This window comes from Prunus avium, chromosome 6, assembly GCF_965620075.1.
Source record: "Prunus avium chromosome 6, drPruAviu1.hap1.1, whole genome shotgun sequence".
Lineage (NCBI taxonomy): Eukaryota > Viridiplantae > Streptophyta > Magnoliopsida > Rosales > Rosaceae > Prunus > Prunus avium.
In genome coordinates this window covers 15153645-15179454 of record NC_142289.1, presented here as the reverse complement: position 1 = coordinate 15179454, position 25810 = coordinate 15153645, and the positions used below count along the sequence as shown (strand labels likewise).

Below are 25810 nucleotides of genomic sequence, written 5' to 3'. Positions count from 1 at the left end.
TCCGCCGCCAACTGACCTTTCAGCACCTCTACCTCATGGGACTTCGCAAGTAGGCGATGACCCAAACTTGCGACTGTTGCCGTACTCTGCACGCTCAGTGCTAGGGCATCGCTCACGACCCGGTTGTCATCCCTTGTCCCCAGAACACGTATATCTTTAGGAGTCACTAAATTTCTAGCCACTCCAATGGCAACATCGTTGTCCAAGAGTATTGAGTCAGTTACTGTCACAGGCCCCCGTGCGGAAGCAAAGTAGGGCATCCATACTGGTGTCGCTGCTTGGCCTCGTGTCTGAGTCGGTGGAGCTAGGTTGAGATCCAACGAAAAGGGGTAGGAAGAGGCCATTTGATTTCTCACTTCTTATCTTCTTTCTTTCTTTTCTCTTTTGTGTGTTTCTGAGTTTGTGTTTTTTACCCTTTCTTTTTTTTACCTTTTATAGACTTAGTTTTTGCTAACCCTAGCCATTGCGGTTCTGAGTTCTGTGCGGCCCTTACGGCTTATCTCTATATGTCGCCGCACCCGTTTCCCAACCCCCTTAATTGCATTTTCACCTTTCACCACCTTCAAGTGAAAAAGTCGTCGCGCTTTCCTACGAGTCTAATAATTCTAGCTTGGGGGATGTGAAAGCGGCCTCTGCACGCCGACACGTCCCTCGCCTATTTTCCCCTTCACTTCCCAGGAACCAAGGCATCAAGGACCACACTTTTTCTGTTTCGTAAATACCCGCCTTCGCACTCCCAATTCACGTTTCATTAAATTAAAATAAATAAACAAATAAAATAAATTAATAATAACATGTGGGCTTCGGACTTCATTGTGGGCTTCGGGTTTTCACCGTTGTTAGGTTTCAAGGTGGGTTAACTTTCTTTTGGGTTGGGCTTTCAATTGTTTGGGTTTTGGTTTGCGTAAGACTGTCTGTTTAGGGCTTACTGTTTTGTCTGTTTAGGGCTTTCTGTTTCGAGTGTTTTACTGTTTCATTTTTTTTCTTTTTTGTTTATTTGTTTGTTTGTTTTGTAATTTTTATTTTTGTAATTATTATTTTTTTTTGTTGTGTTTTTTGTGTGTTTTTTTTTTTTTTTTTTTGTGGTTTATATTTACTTTAGTACCTTTCATTTCTTGTTATGACATTGCTTGTTCCTAATTTTTAAACATTGAGGACAATGTTCATTTCTAGGTTTGGGGGTATTGGAGTTTAGCATGTAAAATTGGTTTTTCCTTAATTTAATTTAATTTTTTTTTTATTTGCTTGTTTTTATTTTTATTTTATTTTGTTAAGTCTTGCTTTAATTTTGATTTTGATTTTGATTTTGATTTTATTCACTTTCCGAACACATTTGATGAGATTGTGATAAATGTTTGCATGACTTAAATGAAAATTGAATTTTATTTATTATTTATTTTTTTTCCTTGTAAATTTTTATTGTAAAAAAAAAATAAAATTAATTAATTGATTAATTTGGCATCGTTCTAGCATGATATGTTCGAAACCTTCTTTGCACTTGCCATTTGTTTCATAATTCTCCAATTAAAGGATTTGCATGACCCAAAGAATTGTATCAAGCATAAATTAGACTTATATAACCATAAATGTGAGCTTTTGAGCCTTGTGCTTCATTTCATGAGTGTTATACACATACTCTTATTTTCTTGTCATCAAAGTTGTTGTTTGATCTCATTATTCATTGATTTGGTTGAATACTTAAAAGTCATTCATTCTTTTGCAATTCGATTTCATGACATTTAAGAAATGATATTAGGCCCTCTTTGGATCGTTTGTACCTTTCAAGCTAACCTTATGCATGCTTAAGCATGATTTTCCATTGTTAACCATTTTGAGCCTACATGTAAACATTTTCTTTCATTTACCAATTATATTTCCTTGCCTTAGCCTGAAAAACAAATATTTACCTTTCTAAGGAACTCATGAGCTTTAATTGGGATGTGTTTTTCATACTAAGTTTAGGAATTGGTGTTACATTTTGAAGAAAAAAAAAAAAATCACACAATTGGTGAAAGAAAAGAGAAAAGTTGTGATTAAGTGGTGGTTGAATGAAATTTCATTTTTGGGTTTCATTTTTGGGCCTTCAAAATAAATTGGTGTTTAAGGAAAGGAGTATGAATCATTGTAAATGAAGGTATAAGGAGTTTTGATCGCGTAAAAGAAAAAATCTAATCGTGATGATTCGAAGTCTTGTAAACAATTGTTTTATGCTATTATATTTTGAGTTTCTTGGACTTTGTTTTATCCATACCCTTCATTTCTTACTCACCTTACACCCTTGGCCCCATTACAACCTATGCTAAAGACCTAAATTGATCTTAAATGTCATGTGGTTGAATTGCATTCATTTTTTCTACTTTTAAGTGTTTGGCATCCTTCTTGAGATCATATTAATGCAAGTCCTTCATCTTTTTATTTCGAGTTAAGTCCTTATGGTTTAACTCTAACCTCATGTTTATAACTGAGTATTGCATTGTAGCCCTCTTCCGAGTGATTCATTTGTGAGAGGACAACTTTGGTGAGATTTGAAGTTGCATTTGTGCTTGGTATGATTTTTGAAATTGTGTGGAAACTAAGATTGGGGAATTTGTTGCATTTGGCTATCACACTACTACACTTTGAGCATATTATGTTTTGAACTTTGCCGCTTTGTGAATAATGTCTAAAATTGAGCTTTTATTGTCAAAACGTTTAAGTCATGTGTATGAGTCATTTCTCTTCACAAAATGTTCGGAAAGATTGTTTTGAGTTTTTATTTTGATTTTGTTTTTTTTTGTTTTTTGTGTTTTGTGTTTTGTTTTTATTTTTATGTTTGTTTTTGGTTTTGGTTTTGCTTAAGAACTAACAAATCTAATAAGTTTTCTAACCATTTTGTTTTGTAGAGTTAGAAAAACGTTTGTGGGTATCGTAACTGTTAAACCCTCAGGAGACACAACTCCTCCTACTAGGGATGCCTAGAGGTTTAAAGGCTTGTTGCATTCGCTCAATGCAATCGAGTTACCTACGAAAGTGGTCTAGTTAACTTCTTGTTTTGTTTTTAACTTTGTTTTGTGTTGTTTTGCTCGAGGACTAGCAAAATCTAGGTTTGGGGGTATTTGATCGGTTCATAATTGTATATCATTTTGTACCCTTCTAGCTTATGATTTGGTTATGTTTTTTAGTTAAACTTGTGCTTTTAATCCTTTTTGTGTTTATCTTTCAGTTCATTGAGCTTTAGGTAATAATGAGGGCTTTGGATAGTAAATGATGCAATCCATGCATGTTAGGGCCTAATTTGGATGAATGGATGAAGAGCTTAAAGACAAACTCAATTTTGGCTACAGTCCCCTGCCAGCCCAGTTTCGTAGGTCATATTGCAAGCTTTGTTTCAGCAACCTACATAGCTCGGATGAGGCCACATTCTTCATGAAAGTTGTTCCAATGGGTGTATACTATAACATATCCAAAATTCAGCCCCATTGGATAAATATGGAGTCTGTTACCTAGCAAACACAGAACCATGCTCAGGATGGATTTTATCAGCGCGCAAAATGAGTTAGCAATTTGTTTTGGCCTTAACTTCCTCCTCCGACCTTGGATTGGCCCAAATGATATATGGCTGGAAAGAAGACATTCTGAACTTCAAGTTTGAGTGCTTAAAGTCTTAATTTTCTTAAGGGAAGCCCAATTCGTAAGCCCTTGAAGTTGCTGGTCATGCTGACCTCAGGATGAGCTATTATTTCTGGTTGGAAGCTTGGTCATGGTGACATGAAGATGAGCTAGGGCTGCTGGTGGGATTTATTAGTGAAGTGCATCAACCATTTCAGATTTTATAATGGAAGTGTTGTATGCATTAGTGAAGTGCATCAACCATTTCAGATTTTATAAAACAAGTGTTGTATGCATTAGCCATACTTAATTCAGATTTTCAGCTTCCTTAGGCCTATATATAGTGAGGTTTCCCAAGCTTGTAAACACACCCCAAGGGGGGGGAGCTCTCAAACACTTCACTTGAGCTCCCTTCCCTTCTCTCCCTCAAATTCTCTTAGTTTCATTTTCTAGTTTTCAATTGTTATAATGAAATATTTGTGCTGAAATTCTTCTTAAGTTTTCTTAGTTCCACTTTACTTTTTGTTATGTAAATTCTTTTCTTTAGTTTCAAGTTTGATTAGTTTCCAAGTTTCAATTATGATTTTTGTTCTTATTCATTATGCTTATAAGTTAATATGCTAGTTTGAATGATTGATCACCATTTAGGCTTGCATGTTAGCTATCTTGGTTTGAATTAAGAGTAGACACCATGCTTTAATTCGAATTGAACTATGAATAGGAAGAGTATGTATGGACATTCGACAACAGGGATTAGATACATGCTTGGTTGTTTAAATTGTTCTTCTATGCTTAATGGGTTCCTAATGCTTAATTTTAGGTTAGACAACAAATGATCAAATTAGGGAATTAGGAACACAAGGTTATGACCACACACCATGGCTTAATCATACTTTAGCTAGAATCAATCCATTAATCTAATTGAACTTGGGAACTTATTTGCTTGAGGTATTTCCTTTTTCTTGTTTTATTTATTTCCTTTTTTCATTTTTGTTTTGTGTAGGAGAAATGAATGGGATCATTCAATCACCAATCCCTGTGGAATCGACCTCGCACTTACATACGCTAAACTACCAACGGTTCGTGCACTTGCGAGTATCACAAGTTGAGGATGCAGCTTAATCCATTTTGGTGGAGCTAAATCTACACAACACTCAACGCATTGACGACAACTCTTACTTTAAGGGATCGAGCATGCATCTTTATGCTACAAGCAACTCATGCTCTAAAAACAGCATGTGCTATAGCTTCTTCTAAGTATCTAGCGAGAAGTCCACCCAAGGTCCTAATAAGACACATGCTCAAACCCTTCTAGAACGTTACTGTAGGGTCAAAAGCGATGTTTTCTTGGCAACCTTCAATCATTCGCAAAACATCTTCGGTAGTTGGGTTTGCCCACTCACGATCGAAGCACTTTGACCAGCCCTTAATGATGCTGCAAGGGTATTGAAAAGAATTGAGAAGCCGCTGGAAACATGCATTTCTTCTATACAGCACCTGGAAATGAGAGTAGCCTCCAAAGCCTACCCAGTGCCTATGATCAAGTCTTGGCAAGTGTTTCTAAGCAATGAAGTCTCTTCTTCAACCCATCGTGCAAGCGGAAATAGGTTGTCATTCATCACAGAGGTCATTATGACTTATTATGTGAACCCCTGCAAGAATTGCCAACAAAGAGGGGCAAAGTATAAAGCTAGTTCTCTGTGTTAAAGCCACGCAATCTTCACGCTAGCATGCAAGGCATATGAACTTTACATGCCAAGCAAAGCAAGCTATCTCATGCCAAGCGAAATGCATAAACAAAAATTATATATATTTTCGAAGTATCATGCAATCTGTTACTCGAGCCCATAGTTATCATTCCATGCTCAATCAATCATTCTAGCAGACCCCCTTGCACAAAGCAAGTGTTACAAACTGAACACTATTTACCTCCTAGTAACCTTTTTCAGAAAAACAAAAAAATCCCTATGAGTTACACAACCTCCTTGTAGACCCATCATACACATGTTTGTGTCTACCCCTATAAAGCCAAAAAAATAAACAATTATCCATGACCAAGCTCTAAGCTCATAAAAAAGAAACCAATGGTGTTTTCCTCAAGCTTTCAACAGCCTCTGATCTTATGCATTAATCATGTGGTTACAAGCATACACTTGTAATGCAACAATAAAAAAGGGGCCAAGAACGTAGCACACGCAAAATATGCGCCAAGCACGACAAGCCAAGCTCACGCCAAAGGGAACGGTTAAGTAAATGTCCAAGCAGCATGCAATTTATTACTCAAGCCATTGGCAGGCAAGATTCTCAAGCAATTCCCATGGCCAGCAAAATTCTCGTTCCATGATTGACAAGCAATTCCCATGAAAAGCAAATTCTCCCTCAAAATGCAAAAGGATTCAAGCATTGCAGAGCATGCATTTTGTCAATTTCTATTTCCACAACATGAGAGCAAAGTCCAGATTTAATCATGCATGTGTTCACAAGAAAAACAAGCCTGGGCCAAGATATCAGTCTATATCTATTCCCACATAGTTAAAAAGAAGGACCTCAGATTCCAGCAAATGAGCAGAGCTACTTACCAAGAGAACAGGATGAAAGTTTAAATGCTCAAGTTACGAAGCCGGTGCGCTCAAAGCTTCCAGCAGCAGGGAATACGACGCAGGCTTCCGGCATCTTCCCTATGCCAGAAACGTATACACCTACATAGAAAAGGCACATCGTGCATAGTTCAGCCTTTTCACCAGCACAAAGAGGGCCAACACATGATAAAAATGGGGAAGGAAAATGGAGAAAAGGAAAAGATCTAATCCATACCAGTGATTTCTTCTCGCAAATTTTGGCACTCTTCCAGCAAGCTCGCGAAAGGAAGAAATCAAAAAGAAGAGAACCCCCAAAACTGATGCGAGCCCTTCCTTGCTGACGATTACTCCAACAAAAGATGGATGGGTTAAAAAGAGTGGGTGTTTGGCTGCCAAAACAAAGAGCAAAACTCATGGGCATGAAGAGCCCAACGAACCCCTCAATAGATTCTAGAAATTGCAACAGAAAAGGGCATACCTTGTTAACCCCATCAAATGACGGCCTCAGATGCACCAAGAAAGAAGGAATTGGGAATTTTGGAAGAAGAGTCTGCACAGAGACAATCTCTTCCAACAACAGCAAGTGGGTTTCTTCGCGCGGGGAATGACGGAGTCGAGTTTGGCTTGAGCTCCTTTCCAACGGCTGTAGAGGGGCAGCTCTCCTCGATCTCACCCTCTTTCTCGCTCTGAGTTCGCTGGAGAAAGGAAAAGGAAAGAAGAAGAAAGCGGTAGAGAGAGGGATTTACTCTGATGCACATAAAGAGGAAGGAAAAGAAGAAAATAATAATAAACGAAAAGAAGGTGGATGAAGTTATTACCTGGGACTCTACAAATAACTACTGGAAGCCCATCATGACATGTCGGTCATCGTGCACGCAGGAAGAGAGGGGACACCCTGCAATTATAAATTTGATTTTTGGGTCGGGTTTAATTATTCGGCCCATTCCAGCACCTATCCATGGCCCTAATAATTAAGGGGGCTAATGTTGAGGCCCAAAAAATCAAGGGTTGGGCCCAAATAAATCCCCGGCCCAATGCGACACCTTATTAAGAAGAAACCCGATGCAGAGCATGCGAAATTCTTCATGCACGCTTGCACGAGCCACAAACACGTGCCATGCCAAATAAATATGCAATTTATCACGCTAGGAATTAAAATGAGCCTATAAAAGGCATTGGCTCTACAAGCTCTTGCTAATTATTTTGTCAAGCATTATGTCTCTTTTCAAAGACGACAAAATTCAAGCACGCCAAGCGACATGCCATGCCAAGCAGGAAATCATTATTTCACACATAGCCACGCTACAAGCTTAAGTGGGCCCAAGCCACGCAAATGCTCGGGGCTTGCTTGAGTGGGTTGTGGTATGGATGGTAACGAGCTTTCATGGGGCCCATTGATGAGCCAAGAAATGGAAGTTTTGGGCTGCTTGGGAGCCCCAAAACTCAAGCCTATTTCTTGAGCCCAAACACATGGGTTAGCATGAGAGAGGAGAGAATATGACCCAATGCCTTAGGAGAACATCTCATAGGCTGCTGTAGCATTTAGGAAAATCCATGACAGTTAGAATGCCCAAAAACAGATAAGCCACTTCCAGCAGCTGGACGAAAGCGTGTGGGCCGCTGGAAAGGAGAACACCGATAACCCCAACACTGTACATACAAGCCCAGCCCAGTACCTTATAAAATATCTAGCATTGTCATAAGTCTCAGACCCAAGTCAAATAGCAAGCCACTGCAAAAACCAAACGGAGATTCATAGGAATACCCATCGGACAAAGAACTTCCTCCATCTCTCTTTTCCTCTGCAAGCTCCATCTTGAAAACCCACAAGGAAAGCAGGTGGCGCCTCACCCTTATGGGGGAGGTCCAGCTGCGTCAAAACCTTGGAACCACAAAGGGCTCCTTACCCATGCACCTTGGATAGGAAAATTGCATCAAATAGGATCAAGTGGGAAGAAGCAACGAAAAAGGGAGGAAGAGGTTAGATAAAATTAGGGTTCTTTGTAGTTATAAAAGAGAGCCTTAGCTACCCAGAAAACCAACCCATTCTTCAGAGAGCAAGCTTCCTCTCTCACCTGCAAACCCAATTTCAGAGCTTGACCAAGCTTTGTCAAGCAACCTGAAATTTACTCAAGCCACCCAACCCTCTTCCTCCGTGGTCTTCTTCTTTTCCTGAGATAAAAAACCTTCCTAATCTTCCTCTGCCCCAGTCTTAATTTCTGTCCTCTGTAAGAAACTCATGCTTTTCTCTCTCTCAAATTGCTAAACTTGTGAAAGCTTAGCTCCCATGCCACAAGCTCCTCATGCCAAGCCATTCCATTACTAATTTGTCACGTTTATTTGGTTCATTGGTGAAGGGAACCAAGGTGTTTTCTAAGGTTGTCACTACTCCTTTCAAAACTCTCTTGGAGCCTGGTCTTTGAACTCAGAAACAGGGGCAACCTCCTTCGCTCATCCTTTACAGCAGCCCAAGCCCATTCGTCTAGCTGCTGGAACAAAAAGACCCCAACAATAACCTAGAAATGTCGTATTAGGGATTTGACACAAGTTAACCGTATCCTGATAATGTGACATAGAATATTGTTATAGAAAAGGACCAGATTGCATTGCAATTACAAATGACTAGGTTCTCATATGAATTCTTTTTAGCTTGGGTAGCCATGATATACTGCTAGGTGTCAACCATGGCTTGTGAAAACCATGTAAGAGATAATTACAATTAGCGTTTTCCAATAGAAAGAATTGAATGGTGGGATTCAATTCATTCACAGTTTAGAAGGAATCTGACTTACCCACTGCCTCACTAATTGGAATCTATAAGATCGCACACCGCAGATGAGTAGATTGAGAAATAGAAGAGAGAGAGATTTTACGCCTTGGTCAAAGTCAAAGTCAAAATCAAGGTCAAAGTTAAAGTTAAAGGTCAACCGTTGACCCAACTTGACATGGTCAACAAGGATTGACCGGGACCTATACTTGTACGACAAGTTAATGACTTAATTAATTAAGTCATTAAATAAATTAAACTAATTAGGATAGTTTAATGAACAATTAAAGTTATTGAAATTAATTGGTTCCCACATAACTTAAAGAATTAAGAATTGAATCATAGGACTTTAGACATATGTGACACGTTAAGATATAAATGTGTTGGACCAAAAAGCCCAAAATTAGGCCACCAAGGTGATGGTGCTGTACACATGTGGACCACATGTGTGACAACATGGGTCTATATATATGATGCCATAATACCATTTCATTTAAGGTTTTGATGTTGAAAAATTGAAGAGAGGAAACAACAAACCTCTCTCTCAAGTCCCCTTTGGTCGGCCACTTTGGAGAGCAAGAGCTAGCACTCTTGTCCTCTCCCAAGTTTTCATTCTCTCATCTCCATCCATCCTTGGTGAAGAGCTTTGGTGAGGTGCACACTATTGTACCTATTGGAAAGCGATAGTGAATTATCAAGAAAAGAGAGGTCATGCACTCTACTTGAACACCTTCTTAGGGTTCAAGATTTTCTCCAAGGGTAACTACATCTCTAATCCCTCCCTTTAAATAAGTTCTAGAGAGTCTATGGTGCAACATTTCATAAGCCTATAAATATTTTGGGTTCCATAGGATTTGTATGAGTTTCTAAAGGTTTATTTTGCTTATGCTTCTTTGTATTTAGTAGAAATGCATGTTAGATAGCTCATTATCCTATTTGTGTATTTGAGAAATGCATAGAACTAGTTGTCCCCTTCATATTGAATTTGAAGTAATCAAAAATATTGTTGCATTTGAACAATGTGTCACAACCTACTCCATGTAGCAAGATATTGTTTGCTTTGGGACTGGGCCCTCACGGTTTTGTTCCTGGGCTCAAGCTTATGCTACCTTACCCAAAATGCGTCCTACTACGTGTTGTTAGGAATCGTAAGTGAGGTGTACTGTAGCATTGAAAGATATGCTGAAGATAGGGGTGGGCACGATTATGGAGATTATATATCTTTTTGCACATGTCATTTGACTAATTTCTCACTAACGGTCTCATTAAAGTTATAATCGGCTGTTCCATGTGGTCTCATGTGTTTGAAAGAATCCAGATCTCTTTTCTTTCTATCTGGTCAAACCCTCCTCCATCCATGACGTAATATGGTAATCTAATATCTAATTATCTTCTAATTATCTCGTTTAAGGTCATGTTTGGGTTTTGCTTTGGTAAATCTTGGTGATCATGTTCTTAATTGAAGTCCTAAGCTAGTTGTTGATCAGAAATATTATTTTTATATTTTTATAATATGGTTGCAGTTATTGTAGTTATAAAGTTAGTTAACACAAGCAGTGAGCTTAAATGATTTTGTTCAAACCAGAATCAAGATATTCAAAGGTATAATCGCCGACTTATTCCCCACTGCATTTAATTTGCATTCTTTTATTATTATTACTATTTGGAAAACAAATATAAAATGCTACTTATTTTTTCAATATTTCCCTCAAAAAATTTCTCATTCAATATAAAGGCTTGTTTGAGAGTGATTCTGAATATGCCATAATTACTTATGGGGCATGTGCTTCTCTATATAATCACTTTAAGTGATTCTGGAGAGAAATACCTCCCATATGTTTTTCCATAAAATCACTTAAAACCACTTAAAAGTAATATAATAATCTTCATGGTTTGTATTTATAAATTTCGAGATGATAAGATAATGAGTTCATTCGGATTTAAGATAATATCATATGACATGACTCACACATAATGAAACCATGAAGGATCTAGATCCTCTCCTTAACTTTCTCTATAATTCTGCCATATGAACAATCCAAAGATTTGATAATTCTATCATGTAATTCAAGATCCATGACATAACAAGTTGATCTTAGCCCATCCTCATATTTTGGATCATCATCAATAGGAGCTGAAATTTTACAATGTATGTAATGAAGCTTCAACCTTCCTCCTCCAAGTGCCAAGAAAACAACCCTTGATAGCATGGAATATAGTTAAACCCATTGAGGACAACAGAACAAAGACGAAGATTAGGATTACCTATGGATTCAAGAATACTAGTTGCACTAGAGTTTAAAGTACTCTCGTCAGTTCTTGCTCCAGTACCATCACTTCCCGAGTTTGATTGAATGGATAAAGAAAGGCTTGGACCACATTCAGATACAAATGATTTCGTGGTACACAAAAGGAGAAAGAACAACACAATAATTTATGTGGTTCACCAAAGACTTTCTTTTTCTTTGCATACATCCACGGAGCAAGATAATGGAGGTTTATTCATAGGTGTTAGAGTTTGTATTAGGAAAATACACTTTCATTAGTCCCACATTGAAAGGGAGTTGTTACCTTTCATGTTTTATAAGCACCAACACTTTTAAAACCCTAAGTTGGGTATGGGCCTAATGGAGCCAAGGTTGGGCCTCATCTTGATTTAGGCTTTGAATATATATATATATATAATTGTCAAAAGATGGGCTTGGGGTTGATTTAATTAATATTCTTTTTTATTAATTAGAAATTTATTTTTCAGATAAACTCCACCAACAATCCTCTTTACACCTGGCTTAAACTTGGACAAATGTATGTTCATCTTTTGGCTTTCCAACTTCCTACAAAAGATAAATTTACATAATAAGTTCACCAAATTAATATAGAAAATTCATAAATCCAGTTGGTGAGAATAAAATGTAACAACAAGTGAAATTATGTTTATTAAGCCAAAATTATATCATAAAGTCTCCAAAATAACATTAAAAAGATGTAATTTGAGACTCTCATCACAAATCTTCCCAAATTTCCCTCTCCCCTACCTCTGTTTCTCATGAGAAATCCAAGCTTTCTATCTCTAATGCTAAACACAGGAATGCTCAGCTCCCATGCCATAAATTTCTCAGGCCAAGCTATAATATTGATCTGTAAGCAGCTATAAGTTTTATTGGTGAAAGAAACCAAAGTGCTTCCTAAGGCTCCACGAACCTTTCAAAGCACTCTTGGAGCCTAATTCTTGAACTCAGGCACATGGGCAACTCTATCCATTTGCTCTTTACAGCAGCCTAGGCCCACCTGTAGCTGTTGGAACATAAAAGCCCCTACAACGTGGAGAAAAATTCATGTCGAATTTTGTGAAAGATCGAGTTATGCTCGTACGGAAATGACATTGGCTCGTAGGTGAAATTTTTTGAATAAAGAGTTGGGGAAATAGAGAGATGTGTTGGCAAAAACGAGAGACAATATTTGAAGCGGCGAAAATCTTGGCAATGAGGTAAATTATTTGTAATTGTTGTTTTATTAAATTTAATGTCCCTTTTTTTTTTTTTTCAAATTTTCTTGCATTTCCAATATATATATTTTTAATAGATTTGCAAGCACAAATGTGGTTCGGTGCCATTGGTCAAGGCAAAAAATCTTTCAACAATCACCAATGTTGGGAGGTGGGTGAAAAATTGTTCGAGATTCAAAATTGTACTTCAAAATTATTCCCACGGGGTACAATTTTAGAGGGTGAAAATCTTATTTGAAATCTAAAATTTGTATGTTATAATAAATATTGACATGTGGCAACCGAGAATCTTATCCGAAAATCTTATCTGAAATTTGAGATGTGAATTTTATAATAAATATGGACACCTGGCAACTGAAAATCTTATCCGAAAATTGTATCTGAAAAATTCAATATAAGATGTGAATTTTATAATAAATATTGACACGTGACAACCGAAAACCTTATCCAAATTAATCACTTAAGTAAAAAAAAAGAAAGAAAAAAAAAAGAATAGTATTTTCCCTTCGCCATGGCAATGGGTGGAAACACAACAAACCTTTTGAAAGGGCCGCAACTATTGATATGAATAGTAATAGCCCTTTCCTTGCCCTTGCCCTTTGCTATGGCAAAGGGGCGGAAGTGCTCTAAGGGGAGGGAAAGAGAGGGGAGGAGTCAAAGACAATGTATCATATACTAAAAGTTAAATATTTTTGTTACAAAATTACAAATGCAATGCATTACCTAATCAATTATGCACAAAGCTAAATATATATAATATATATTACATATAATCAGAACAAATCCATTGAAATGTTTTGGTCAAGAGCATTAATCTATCTTAGTGTTTCATCTTTTTCTTTGTTTCTTCATGCAGCCTTTGGTGCTTCTTATGAGTCATATAACTGTTTCAATCAGCAAGAATTTTCTGCCAATGGGACTTATGGGGTTGAATTGAACAAGTTACTAGTACATTGATCTCAATTGCGCCCATGGCATTCATATCAAACTGGCTTTATGCAGATGAAAGCTACACCACAAAATCAGTTTGCGTATGGGTTAGCTCAATGCTGGACTTCAGTTTGGCATGTGACTTACGGAATGGGCAAAGAGGCTTGTAGAATTTGTATCCGTGCAGCAAGTGAAAAGCTTCGTCTGCACTGCCCTGTAGTGAAAGAGCTATAATTTGGCATGCAAGTTGCCTTGTAAAATACTCAAATACATTTTTCCTTGGTAAAATTGACATGTATAACGGTGTTTATATGACGAATAACAAATTGGTTGAAAATCCATTTATGCTAATGGAAAACAACAATTTGGGGAATTGGGCACAGATATAGTTTATGGAGCGACTCAATGCGCTCTCGACCTCTCTAGCACAAATTGTGAGAGGTGCCTTAATATAGCAATGAATGAACTGTTGGGAAAATGGCTCACCTAAGGATACAAGGTTGGTTTTGGCACTGAAAGGAAGATTTTGAATCTGCCTAAAAGCGACCGGTCGCTAGGCATTTGCGACCGGTCGTTTTGAAGCAGATTCGAAGTCTGGAGCAACATCAACGAGCGACCGGTCGCCAGTTATTTGCGACCGGTCGCAGGAAGCTAGCGACCGGTCGCTTAGCATTTGCGACCGGTCGTTTAGAAGCAGATTCAAGGTCTGGAGGAAAAACCAAAAGCGACCGGTCGCCAGTTCCTGGCGACCGGTCGTCCCAGTCGTGCTGTGACGATTTCTTACGCGTTTTCAACAGTGTTTTCAATGGCTATCGCTTTCCACAAGATTTCAGAGGCTTAGTGGGTCACTTCTGAGTTAAATGAACGTTGACTACCTGCTGGATAGTTGGGAGAGCACTCATGGCTAATTGGTTATCTTATTTCAAAGATATCACTCTCCATTTTCTGGTGTAAGTGGGAGGTGGCTGAGTTGGATTCTATTTACCTACTTGATCTGACATTTAGTCTAAGTGGTGACTAAAGGGAAGAACGTGGAGGACAAGCTGATATCTTATCTCTTGTCTATTGGCTTGTGTAGGAAATGGGGTGAAGTAAGATAACACAAGAGGAGAAAACAAGTTGAATAATTGTAAGTGGAAGAAGCTGGTATTCCAAGTTGAGTTAGAGCTGAAGTTTTAGTTGTGAGTTCAGAAAAACTAAGGGGAGAGCAAGAGAGTTCTCTAAGTGTATCAAGGTGTTGAGCAAGGGTGTGAGAGAAACAGATTGTGAGGGTAGTGTTCTAAGGGGGTTTCCTTTGTAAACCAAAGTTGTAACCTATCTTCATTAGTGAAATTTCTCAAGGTGATCACCAAAGAGGATGTAGGCAATTTGCTGAACCTCTATAAACACTTGTGTCATTTGTGCTTGGTTAATTTCTGTGTGTGTGTGTAAGACTCATCCATCATTGAGTTCTTTGTCCAAAGTCCATCAACAACAAGATCTTAAAAGGGCAGTGAGTTAGTCATTCTAATTCACAACAAGTGGTATCAGAGCTGTGTTTGGCAGCTGGAGCTAGTTCTTCTCTTGGAGTGCTAGTGTGTTGAAGATGGCAAGTGACATGGAAGCTGAGAGTGGTAGCAGTTCACAGCATATGAAGCCACCACAGGCAGCAAGTATGAAGGTGGAGTTAAAGCCTTTCACAGGGAAGGAGAACTTCACTCTTTGGCAACGAAGGATGAAGTCAGCTCTTACACAACAACAGCTCCATGTAGTGTTGGTTGGCAAGGAGAAGAAGCCAGCAAGCATGACGGATGATGAGTGGGGAGTTCTTGACGAGTTAGCCAGAGGAGCTATCGAAAACTATCTCTCCGATGAGGTGCTCATCAACGTGATAAAGGATACAGCGAAGCAAACATGGGAGAAGCTCGAAGAGATGTTTGCAGGGAAATCGTTGTCCAACAAACTCTTCCTCAAGGAAGAACTCCTGAATCTTAAGATGGAGGAGGGAGGAAATCTAATGGAACATCTAAGTAGTTTCAATAGATGTGTTGCTGACTTGCAGAGAATGGATGTGAATTATAGTCCGGAGGATAAGGCTCTCATGTTGTTGACATCCTTACCTTCGTCCTATAAACACTTCCGAACCACTCTTATGTTCGGAAAGGTTACTCTTGATTTTGAGCCTGTGGTGCAAGACATCATGACACACCATAGGATGACTCAACGTTCGGGAGAAAACTCTCAAGGTGAAGGTCTAGTTGCAAAGACCGGAGAGAGAGGTCGTTCAAAGAGGCGTGAAGGCAAGAAAGGCAATAGAGGAAGGTCCAAATCCAAGGCGAAAGATGGTTGTTTCGAGTGTGGGTCAAAGGAGCATTGGAAAAAGAATTGCCCCATATGGAAGGAGAAGAAGAACAAAGGGAAGAATGCAGCAAACACAGCGGAGGATGTCACGGAAAGTGATGGTGAGCTTTTGTGTGTTAATAGCAATGTTAAAACAAATGCATTGGCTAATTCTTCAAGGTGTTCCTCTTCCGATTGGATTTTGGATTCCGGATGCTCATATCATATGTGCTCAAACAAGGAGTGGTTTGACACGTATGAGAAAGAAGATAGCAGTGAAGTGATGATGGGGGATGGCTCAATGTGTAGAGTCAAAGGAACCGGTACAATCAAGGTAAAGATGCATGATGGGGCTGTTAGGACGCTTGGAATGGTAAGGCACATTCCAAAGTTGCGTAAGAATCTCATTTCCCTTGGAACTCTTGATAAGAATGGTTATTCATTCAAAGCAAATGGAGGGAAACTCATAGTCTCAAAAGGTTCACTTGTGATTATGAAGGGTGAGATTCAACCTAATTGTCTATATAGGTTGTGTGGTACAACAATCATAGGTGGAGCAGCTGTATCTACAAGCAAGGACTCGGAAGATGAAACTCAGCTTTGGCATTTGAGGCTAGGGCACATGAGTGAGAGGGGCATGCAGGAACTACACAACAGAAAATTGTTGAAAGGTGTTCAAAGTTGCAAGCTTGAGTTCTGCAGATTTTGTACCATGGGAAAGCAATCAAAAATAGCTTTCAAGCAGCGAAACAAAGAGGAAGAAAGCACGGGTGTGCTAGATTATATTCACACGGATGTATGGGGGCCATCACCGGTTAAATCGAAGGGTGGAGCTCGCTATTTTGTGACTTTCTTGGATGATTTTTCCAGGAAGGTTTGGGTCTACTTCATGAAGGAGAAATCTGAGGTCTTCACCAAATTCAAAGAGTGGAAGGCGGAAGTAGAGAACCTAACCGGAAGAAAGATCAAGATCCTAAAGAGTGACAATGGTGGTGAATATAAGGACAGCAAGTTCCTTGAGTTTTGCAAAAATGAAGGCATTAAAAGGCACTTTACCGTGAAGAAGACACCCCAACAAAATGGAGCTGCGGAGAGGATGAACCGAACTCTCATGGAGCGTGAGAGATGTATGAGAATTCATGCAGGGTTGCCCGAATCTTTTTGGGCAGAAACGGTTAACCACGCTGCCTATTTGGTTAACCGATCGCCTTCAAGAAATCTTGAGTTCAAGTGTGCAGAGGAGGTATGGTCTAAAAGGTCAATCGATTATTCGAATCTTAAGGTGTTTGGGTGCAGTGCATATGCACTTATTCCTAGTGATGAAAGATCCAAGTTGAAGCCAAAGTCTCTTGAATGTATTTTCATTGGATTTGAGAGTGGTGTGAAGGGCTACAAGCTGTGGGATCCAGTGAACCACAAGAAGATACTCAGCAGAAATGTTGTGTTTGATGAGAAGACCATACCTATGAACAAAGTCAAGAATTCAGAGGCAAAGGAGGATGTTGTTGAGAAAGAAACAACCTTTGAAGTTCCACTCAAGAAGGTGTCAAGAAAGACTACTCAGAAACAGCCAACTGAAGACGTTCAGGAGGAGGTGGAGTCCGACATTGAAGAGGAAGAAGCTGGGCAGCATCAACAACACACTCAAGAAGAAGAAGAGGCTCAAGAACAGGTGGAGCCATCATCTATAGCTCGGTCCAGGCCCAAGAGAACCATCAAACCACCTCAAAGGTTTGGATGGGAGATGGATGCAGTTCACTATGCCCTAAATGCTAGTGAAGAAGAACCAACCACGTTCCAAGAAGCTGTTGAGAACAAGGAACGGGAAAGTTGGATGGAAGCTATGATGCAAGAGATGGAATCTCTACACCAAAACTCAGTTTGGGAGTTAGTTCCTAAACCCAAAGGTCGCAAGGTTATTGGCTGCAAATGGGTGTTTAGGAAGAAAGAAGAAATGCATGAGAAGGGTGCCACCTTATTCAAAGCTCGGTTGGTGGCAAAAGGATTCTTGCAAAAGGAGGGAGTTGATTATGATGAAATCTTCTCTCCGGTGGTGAAACATACTTCTATACGACTACTACTCTCCATAGTAGCACAAGAGGACATGGAGGTGGAGCAAATGGATGTGAAGACTGCTTTCCTTCATGGTGAATTGGAGGAAGACATCTACATGAGCCAACCTCAAGGGTTCATTGAAGCAGGGAAGGAAAATCTGGTTTGCAGGTTGAAGAAGTCTTTGTATGGACTGAAGCAATCTCCAAGGCAGTGGAACAAGTGCTTCGATTCTTACATGATGAAGATTGGGTATAGAAGATGTGAATCTGATTGTTGTGTGTACTCTCATGCATTCAAGGATGGTAACTTCATCCTTTTGCTTCTTTATGTTGATGACATGCTAATTGCATGTAAGGACATGTCAAAAATCCAGAATTTGAAGACATTACTTGGAAGGGAGTTTGACATGAAGGATCTTGGTGCTGCACAAAAGATCCTAGGAATGGAGATAAGGAGAGACAGAAAGGAAGGCAAGTTGTGGCTGTCACAAAGCAAGTATATTTCCAAGGTACTTGAAAGGTTTAATATGATGGATTGCAAACCGGTGTCTACTCCTTTGGCGGAGCATTTTAAGTTAAGTGCAAAAGAATGTCCTTCTACGAATGTGGAGAAGGAGGAAATGAGTAAAGTTCCATATGCAAGCTTGGTAGGGTGTCTCATGTATGCAATGGTGTGCACACGCCCCGACTTAGCCCAAGCCGTTAGTGTGGTGTCAAGGTATATGGCGAATCCTGGAAGGCAACATTGGACAGCAGCAAAATGGATTCTCAGGTACTTGAAGGGCACCAAAAGGCTTGGGATATTGTTTGAAAGACAACAAGGAAAGGCATGTGTGTCGGGGTATGTAGATTCTGATTATGCAGGAGATCTAGACAAGAGGAGATCCACCACAGGATATGTCTTCACTTGTGGTGGAGGACCGATTAGTTGGAGAGCAGTGTTACAATCGGTTAGTGCCTTGTCTACTACGGAAGCGGAGTATATGGCTTTAACGGAAGCTTCAAAAGAAGCGGTATGGCTGAAGAGATTGGCAAAGGAATTCGGGATAGCTCAAGACTTGGTGGTGATTCTAAGTGACAGTCAAAGTGCTATTTGCTTAGTGAAGAATCAAGTGTTCCATGGGAGGTCCAAACACATTGATGTGAGATACCACCGGATAAGGGATTGGGTGAATGATGGAGACATCACAATAATGAAGGTTCATACAAATGAGAACGCTTCAGATTGCCTAACAAAGCCAGTCACAACAGCTAAGTTCAAGCATTGTTTGAGCTTGCTCAATCTTGTTACATGCTAAAGATTGAGGTGGAGTTCTTGAGAGTTATTAGGACGATTCTCAAGACATTACAGATGTCCTAGAAGGCAATGATGTCCACAAGGAGTATTAGGCTCGCCATGGTGGAGATTGTTGGGAAAATGGCTCACCTAAGGATACAAGGTTGGTTTTGGCACTGAAAGGAAGATTTTGAATCTGCCTAAAAGCGACCGGTCGCTAGGCATTTGCGACCGGTCGTTTTGAAGCAGATTCGAAGTCTGGAGCAACATCAACGAGCGACCGGTCGCCAGTTATTTGCGACCGGTCGCAGGAAGCTAGCGACCGGTCGCTTAGCATTTGCGACCGGTCGTTTAGAAGCAGATTCAAGGTCTGGAGGAAAAACCAAAAGCGACCGGTCGCCAGTTCCTGGCGACCGGTCGTCCCAGTCGTGCTGTGACGATTTCTTACGCGTTTTCAACAGTGTTTTCAATGGCTATCGCTTTCCACAAGATTTCAGAGGCTTAGTGGGTCACTTCTGAGTTAAATGAACGTTGACTACCTGCTGGATAGTTGGGAGAGCACTCATGGCTAATTGGTTATCTTATTTCAAAGATATCACTCTCCATTTTCTGGTGTAAGTGGGAGGTGGCTGAGTTGGATTCTATTTACCTACTTGATCTGACATTTAGTCTAAGTGGTGACTAAAGGGAAGAACGTGGAGGACAAGCTGATATCTTATCTCTTGTCTATTGGCTTGTGTAGGAAATGGGGTGAAGTAAGATAACACAAGAGGAGAAAACAAGTTGAATAATTGTAAGTGGAAGAAGCTGGTATTCCAAGTTGAGTTAGAGCTGAAGTTTTAGTTGTGAGTTCAGAAAAACTAAGGGGAGAGCAAGAGAGTTCTCTAAGTGTATCAAGGTGTTGAGCAAGGGTGTGAGAGAAACAGATTGTGAGGGTAGTGTTCTAAGGGGGTTTCCTTTGTAAACCAAAGTTGTAACCTATCTTCATTAGTGAAATTTCTCAAGGTGATCACCAAAGAGGATGTAGGCAATTTGCTGAACCTCTATAAACACTTGTGTCATTTGTGCTTGGTTAATTTCTGTGTGTGTGTGTAAGACTCATCCATCATTGAGTTCTTTGTCCAAAGTCCATCAACAACAAGATCTTAAAAGGGCAGTGAGTTAGTCATTCTAATTCACAACATGAACTTCTAGATAAAATTCTTGGAAATGGAGGGTGTATTTATTATGGGAGTTATTACATTAGATTCGAAATTTATGAATTTACATGGTAAGAGTTAAACCCTATGTTATGTGTGAAAAGTCTTCCAAACATTTACAAATGGTAATGCACAATTATTAGTTGACCAGAATTTCAAAGAAGTGTAAATTAAAGTAATTATATGGTTATGCTTGAAGCTCGCTACTTAATTTTCGTTTCAAAATGTTAACCTCAAATAACAAACAATTTATTCACGTCACTACACATTTCATCAAGCTCTCTTAGTTCGCCAATTTTGTTGAAGGATTTGAAGGCCTTTTCTTTTTTTATTTTGTATACAAGCAATACTGCTTGAAGCTCGCTTGCATTGTTGAATGCCAACTTTGTCCTCTTTTCTTTTTCAGAAAATTACCTTGGATGTTTGACCAAATCTAATGTGTCAAGGGTAGCTATATATTGTCACTTAGACTTAAAACATTTTGTGGTTTTGAGGTACCACATCACAATATAAACGTAGGGAATTGGATGGTGGGAGAGAAGCTTCAAACTCTTAATTCAACCTTTCTTTGATGATTGTCCGCCAACAATGCAAGCTCAACTCCCTAAATTGGTATTCAAAAATTCAATTTGATTCATTATGGACTAAATTTTGAGCTTCCAAATAGACTTAAAAAGTCAAGTCATTATCTGAAGGCCAATATCTTAGCTTACGAGGCAAGAGCGAGTGCAACTTATCCCAAATCGATTGTTTGATATCCAACAATACGCTTTATAAACTTAACACAATGAAGTTACATCGTTGAGCTTGGTAATTTTGAGCTTGTAACCCTAATGAAGGCTTTGAGGTGTTAGAATATTGGTCCAGTATATCGGGTCAGGTCCAAAGTGGCTTTATTCTAGGGTTTAGGGTTGGGCTATGGTAAAATGTTTTAAGTGTCTTTGCATATGGTAAAATGTATGTTTGTCTCACAAAGACTGAAAATTAGTTTAAGGATCCCTCAACTGAAGGGGGACTATATATATATATATTCGACTCAAAGATCTTCTATGCAAAAATTCACTTAAATCCGAAACCATATAACCACTCAATTAGATGATTGTTATTTTATTCTTTTCTTGAAGCACTGTGTTCATCTATTTTGTTGCTTGAAGTTATATGCCTTAATGACTTTCAATTTGTCTGATTTTTTTGCAAGGATGATCTATGAATGAAGACCTGCAGTTATAGACGGCTTGGGTCGTTGAAAAAAAATGTGTACGGTGCCCTAAAGGGCAAGGGCAGAACCTTGAATTTTTCAACGGGTGGGCTAGCTAAAATAGAAGTATACATTAAATCATATAAGTTACGCTAATTCATAGCTTCATTAACTAATTTCCAATCAGCTCTAACATAAAACAAATACATATTATCAAAATGAATATATGTTCAACAACATAATTCCAAGTGTATCTATTAAAGTTGTGCCCTGTGTGATCCTTGAGAAAATTGAAAAAGATTAAAACTTAAGAATTAGGGATAATGACTTTACCCTTACTATGGGTATTGATGATGAGATCGACTTTGATAGCACATAACACTGAAAGGCAACATATATTTTTTTGGGACCACTAGGGCTACGTTTCACATATATCTTTTATTTTATTTTTTATAAACAGAATATCATACTTCATTATGTGGTGGGACCAACGAGGAAACCACTAAGAAGCCACACAAGATGAGGGCCCCAGTCACTTGATGGGCTATACATAGGTTTAATATATTTTTTTCTTTTCAAAAAGCTACAGTGGGCTGCTTTATTGGTTTAATATATATAATTTTTTTTTTTGCAGAAAGCTACCTGGGGCTACAGCCCAATGTAGCCCACTATGTACGTAGTTTCGCCAATGCTAAAGGGTGTCCCTCAAATAAAATTATTTAAGGGTTCCCTTAAATAGTGTTATTTGGGGAATGGGGCACTCAACTGTTGGATTAGTCTTAATAAAATCTTGCGGCTATGATCGTTTCAATGTTTTGACCCGTTTTATAGTCTTGAGCATCTACAATCATGCTCCCCTATGTTTTAGCTAAAATTTGGCTAAAAACACACAAAAGTTATTTTAGGAGCTCTTTATAAAATTTGAACTCTAATCATACTCCCTAGTTTAGGGAGTCATAAATACTATAGTTATTTTTTAATTCAATATGATTGGTCCATCTCCATAAAAATAATATAAAAAAATAATTAGCATTAATTAAAAGTTTAAACTATGCATAAAACAAAGCAGCAGTAAATTATAGGGAGTCACTAGGAGTCCTTTCTCGCTCATCGGATTTAGGAGCTCCTAGAGGTCCCCTTATTTTAGGAGGTGTATAGGGAACATGGTTGGAGTTGTATTTTTCTAATTCCTTCCTAAAATTTGTCTAAGGATGTGGTTTAGGGAGCCCATTGTGGATGCTCTTATGACTCGCAAAAAACCCAATAGGAGAGCGTCCACACTCATCGACTTGAGCGCACTTTCAGAGAACACCCCAAAGAGGAAGACCCAACAACGCCAAATTTCTATCCGAAACAGGTATGGGAATCCCTTCTTGTGATTATTTTAAAATTTACTCTTTGGTTCTTCTATTTGGGGGGTTCTGTGTTTAGGTTTGGTATGGGCTCTAATGGGTAATTCGTTATAAGGATTGTAATGAGTCCTGACATTTCAAATATATACCTTTTTCTCACAATTCTCTATTTTGTCTATCACGTTTTTAGATTTTAATTTATGAGCTTGTTAATGCCTGAATTATGAGTGTTGTCCAAGCAATATTTTGGTTGCTTTTGGCGGATTGCTTGCTACTAGGTTGGATCGGATGTCAACCTGTGGAGGCACCATTTGTTACTACTGGACAAATTTCTCCTTTAGCATGTTTTAAATCAAATTTCCAAAATTGAAAAAGCTAAGAATGAAACCTAATGCTTTCCCTTTTTTTTTTTCATGCTTTGGTTAAGTTACGAGTACACGGAACAACAAAATTTTTATGTGGCAAGTTGGCAACAACAAGAAGATGGCTCCAGTTTTTCCAACACCACCTTCATTGTCTGGAAACGTTGGTTGTACCCAACATGATATGTACAACTCTAGTAGAGATAGGCGTATAAAGATCAAAGGTTGTGATGGAGAGTTTTCTGGATGATGTTTAGAACTCTGAGTGAGTAGTGGCAAAAGAGATCCAGTTTCTAGTTTCTTTATCTACTGATTTATTTTTTAAGGTCTATTGAATTATGAGAAAAGTTTGTTTAAGGCATATCTTGCTTGATTTCTTTGTAATTAGTTGAATCAATAAGGAACTATGGATGCAAGGTGTAGTCATTTCCAGAGCAGTCAAGGTGTAGTCAGTTGCCTTGTGAAAGAAGCTAGTAAGGAACAAATGAAATATTTCTACTTCTCCAGTACATTAAATTGATAAATTTAAACAGAATGTTTACATTACCAACATTAAATTGGAATATTTTACAAGTGCTTCCTCCACAGATGCCTCATAACCAACAAATAAATTGATCTTGTATGTTTCCTACTTCAAAGCTCTTCCTCATATGGTTGCTCTACTCTCATAAATGAAAATCCAAAGTATTCTACTTTAAAATTACTATAAATGCTTTCAAGTAGCACAGCAGTGTCCCTCTGCAGCCTCCTTTAAAAAAATGGCTTTTTATCACAAAACGTCCCTGACGTTTGCGAAACTATCAGATTGCATCCTTAAGGTTTTTTTGTATCACAAATGGTCCCTAACGTTAATATGGGTGCTCTTAAATAGTCCCTCCGTCAAAAAATCTGTTAAATCCCTATTTTATGAGGGATATAATCGTCAAATCAATCCCTTTGACCTCTTCAATGCCTTAGACCTATTTGCCACCAATTTGGAACCATTTCCCTCCATTTCTTATTGGAATTGGCGGGCAACTAAAGCTGCTGTTCATTTTCACATGCTAAAAGCGCTAAAAATGAAAGGGAATAACAAAAACAAATTGGACTATAAACAACTCACGTTGAACAAATTGAATAAACTAAACTACCAACCACTATGAACAAATTGAACCAACTGCATACATCAAAAACCACTTCCATACATAAAAAACTACTTTCAATTACATCATCAACCACATTCAGTTCCATCACATTAACCCCTACATGACTTCCATCAAAAATCACTTCCTTTTTTTTTTGGTCAGAAAGTAGGATTTCACTTCCATACATACAAAAATCCTAGACCACTTCCATCAAAAACCACTTTCAGTTCCATCACTTTAACCCCTAGAAAGCTTCCATCAAAAAACAATATCATACATCAAAAACCTTAGACCACTTCCAATTACAGTTCCATAAAACATCATCTCAAACTCTCCATGGCCTTCCTTTCTTTGCTGGAGACTTTAATTTCCTTCTTTGGACAGTTTGTGATGTTGAGGCTTGCTGGGATGAAGAATTGTGTGCAGTAGGAGGTTGTGATGCCACTTGAGGTGCTGGAGAGGGTTGTGAAAACCTGACAACTGCTAGAGAAGGTTGTGAAATACTTGTTCCCGTTGGAGCATTAGAGTTTGACCTTGATTGCTGTATTTTCCTCCCTCCTCTTGCCACCTAGACAACAATTAAAGTCAAACTATAATACAATAATTAGAACTATTTTAATCACAATACAACGATTTTGTAAAACCTTAAGTTTTGGTTTCCTTTGTCTAGGTTTAGGGACCACTTGGGCACTTGGAGGCTGCAAAGCATATGAAGAATTTTAGTAATTAATCAATAAGCAAATGAATAATATAATTCCTTGAAGTAAGAATATAATATACCTGTTGACTTGTTGATTTGCCACATGTTTTCTTATTATGGCCAGCTTGGCCACATTTGCTGCAACTAAATTTGTCATGAACCCACTTAGATAGTTTGTTTCCTTTGGTTGCAGCTGGTGGATCACCCTGCTCCCTAGCCCTTTTCTTTCTTGGCCTCCCAGTTTGCTTCTTAAATAGAGGAGGCAACAATGGGTGAGGACCAGTGCTTAGCCACTGATCCATGCTAGGCATTGGAGAAATAATAGGGTTATAGCACTTAAGATAAGCTTCCCTTTTGTAGCACTCATCTACATATGAGTAAGGGTCATGCTTCCTTCTAAGAATGCAACTGATTGCATGTGGACATGGGAGCCCACAAAGATCCCATCTCCTACATGAGCATGTTTTTATTGCAAGATCCACTGCAAATTGCCCCCCATGCATATTTGTGACTTGATACTTCATATCCCCAGACAAAGTAGGAATACAATAACCAGCCTCCAGCTTGTTCTTCTCCATAATTTGTTCAATCCTTGGACCAACATGCCTTTTCCACTTCCAAGCTGCAACCCTCCTGTTTGCCATCCTCACCATGAGATTTGTCCTTATACCCTCAAGCATTGAAAGAATTGGCTTGTCCCTTGCCTTTAATATTGAAGAATTGAAAGCCTCACAAAGATTATTCAGCAAAATATCACACTTATACTGGGTTCTAAAGTGTGATCTACTCCAATGAACTGCAGATTTTGGGTGCAACCACTTCCAAGCAACTTCACTCTCTTGCTTCATCCTCTCCAT

General features: G+C 38.7%; 1 protein-coding gene across 1 annotated transcript; it reads right to left on the bottom strand.

Annotated features, from left to right (window-relative positions):
- Positions 1 to 24426: 24426 nt before the first annotated feature.
- On the bottom strand, positions 24427 to 25810 carry LOC110770645 (uncharacterized). Its single transcript, XM_021974834.2, has 4 exons — positions 25034 to 25810; positions 24898 to 24951; positions 24727 to 24821; positions 24427 to 24505 (listed from the first exon to the last, which is right to left on the bottom strand). The coding sequence occupies exons 1-4, from the start codon at positions 25808 to 25810 to the stop codon at positions 24427 to 24429; spliced, it is 1005 nt and encodes a 334-aa protein (XP_021830526.2).

What these genes read in the sequence shown, in the direction of transcription:
- LOC110770645 (XM_021974834.2), bottom strand. Translation starts at nt 25,810, where the DNA reads ATGGAGAGGATGAAGCAAGAGAGTGAAGTTGCTTGGAAGTGGTTGCAC. An exon ending in AAAGGAAACCAAAACTTAAG is followed by an intron (nt 24,822 to 24,897) that starts GTTTTACAAAAT and finishes ATTGTTGTCTAG; the next exon opens with GTGGCAAGAGGAGGGAGGAA. An exon ending in CCTTCTCTAGCAGTTGTCAG is followed by an intron (nt 24,506 to 24,726) that starts GTTTTCACAACC and finishes TTTTGATGGAAG; the next exon opens with CTTTCTAGGGGTTAAAGTGA.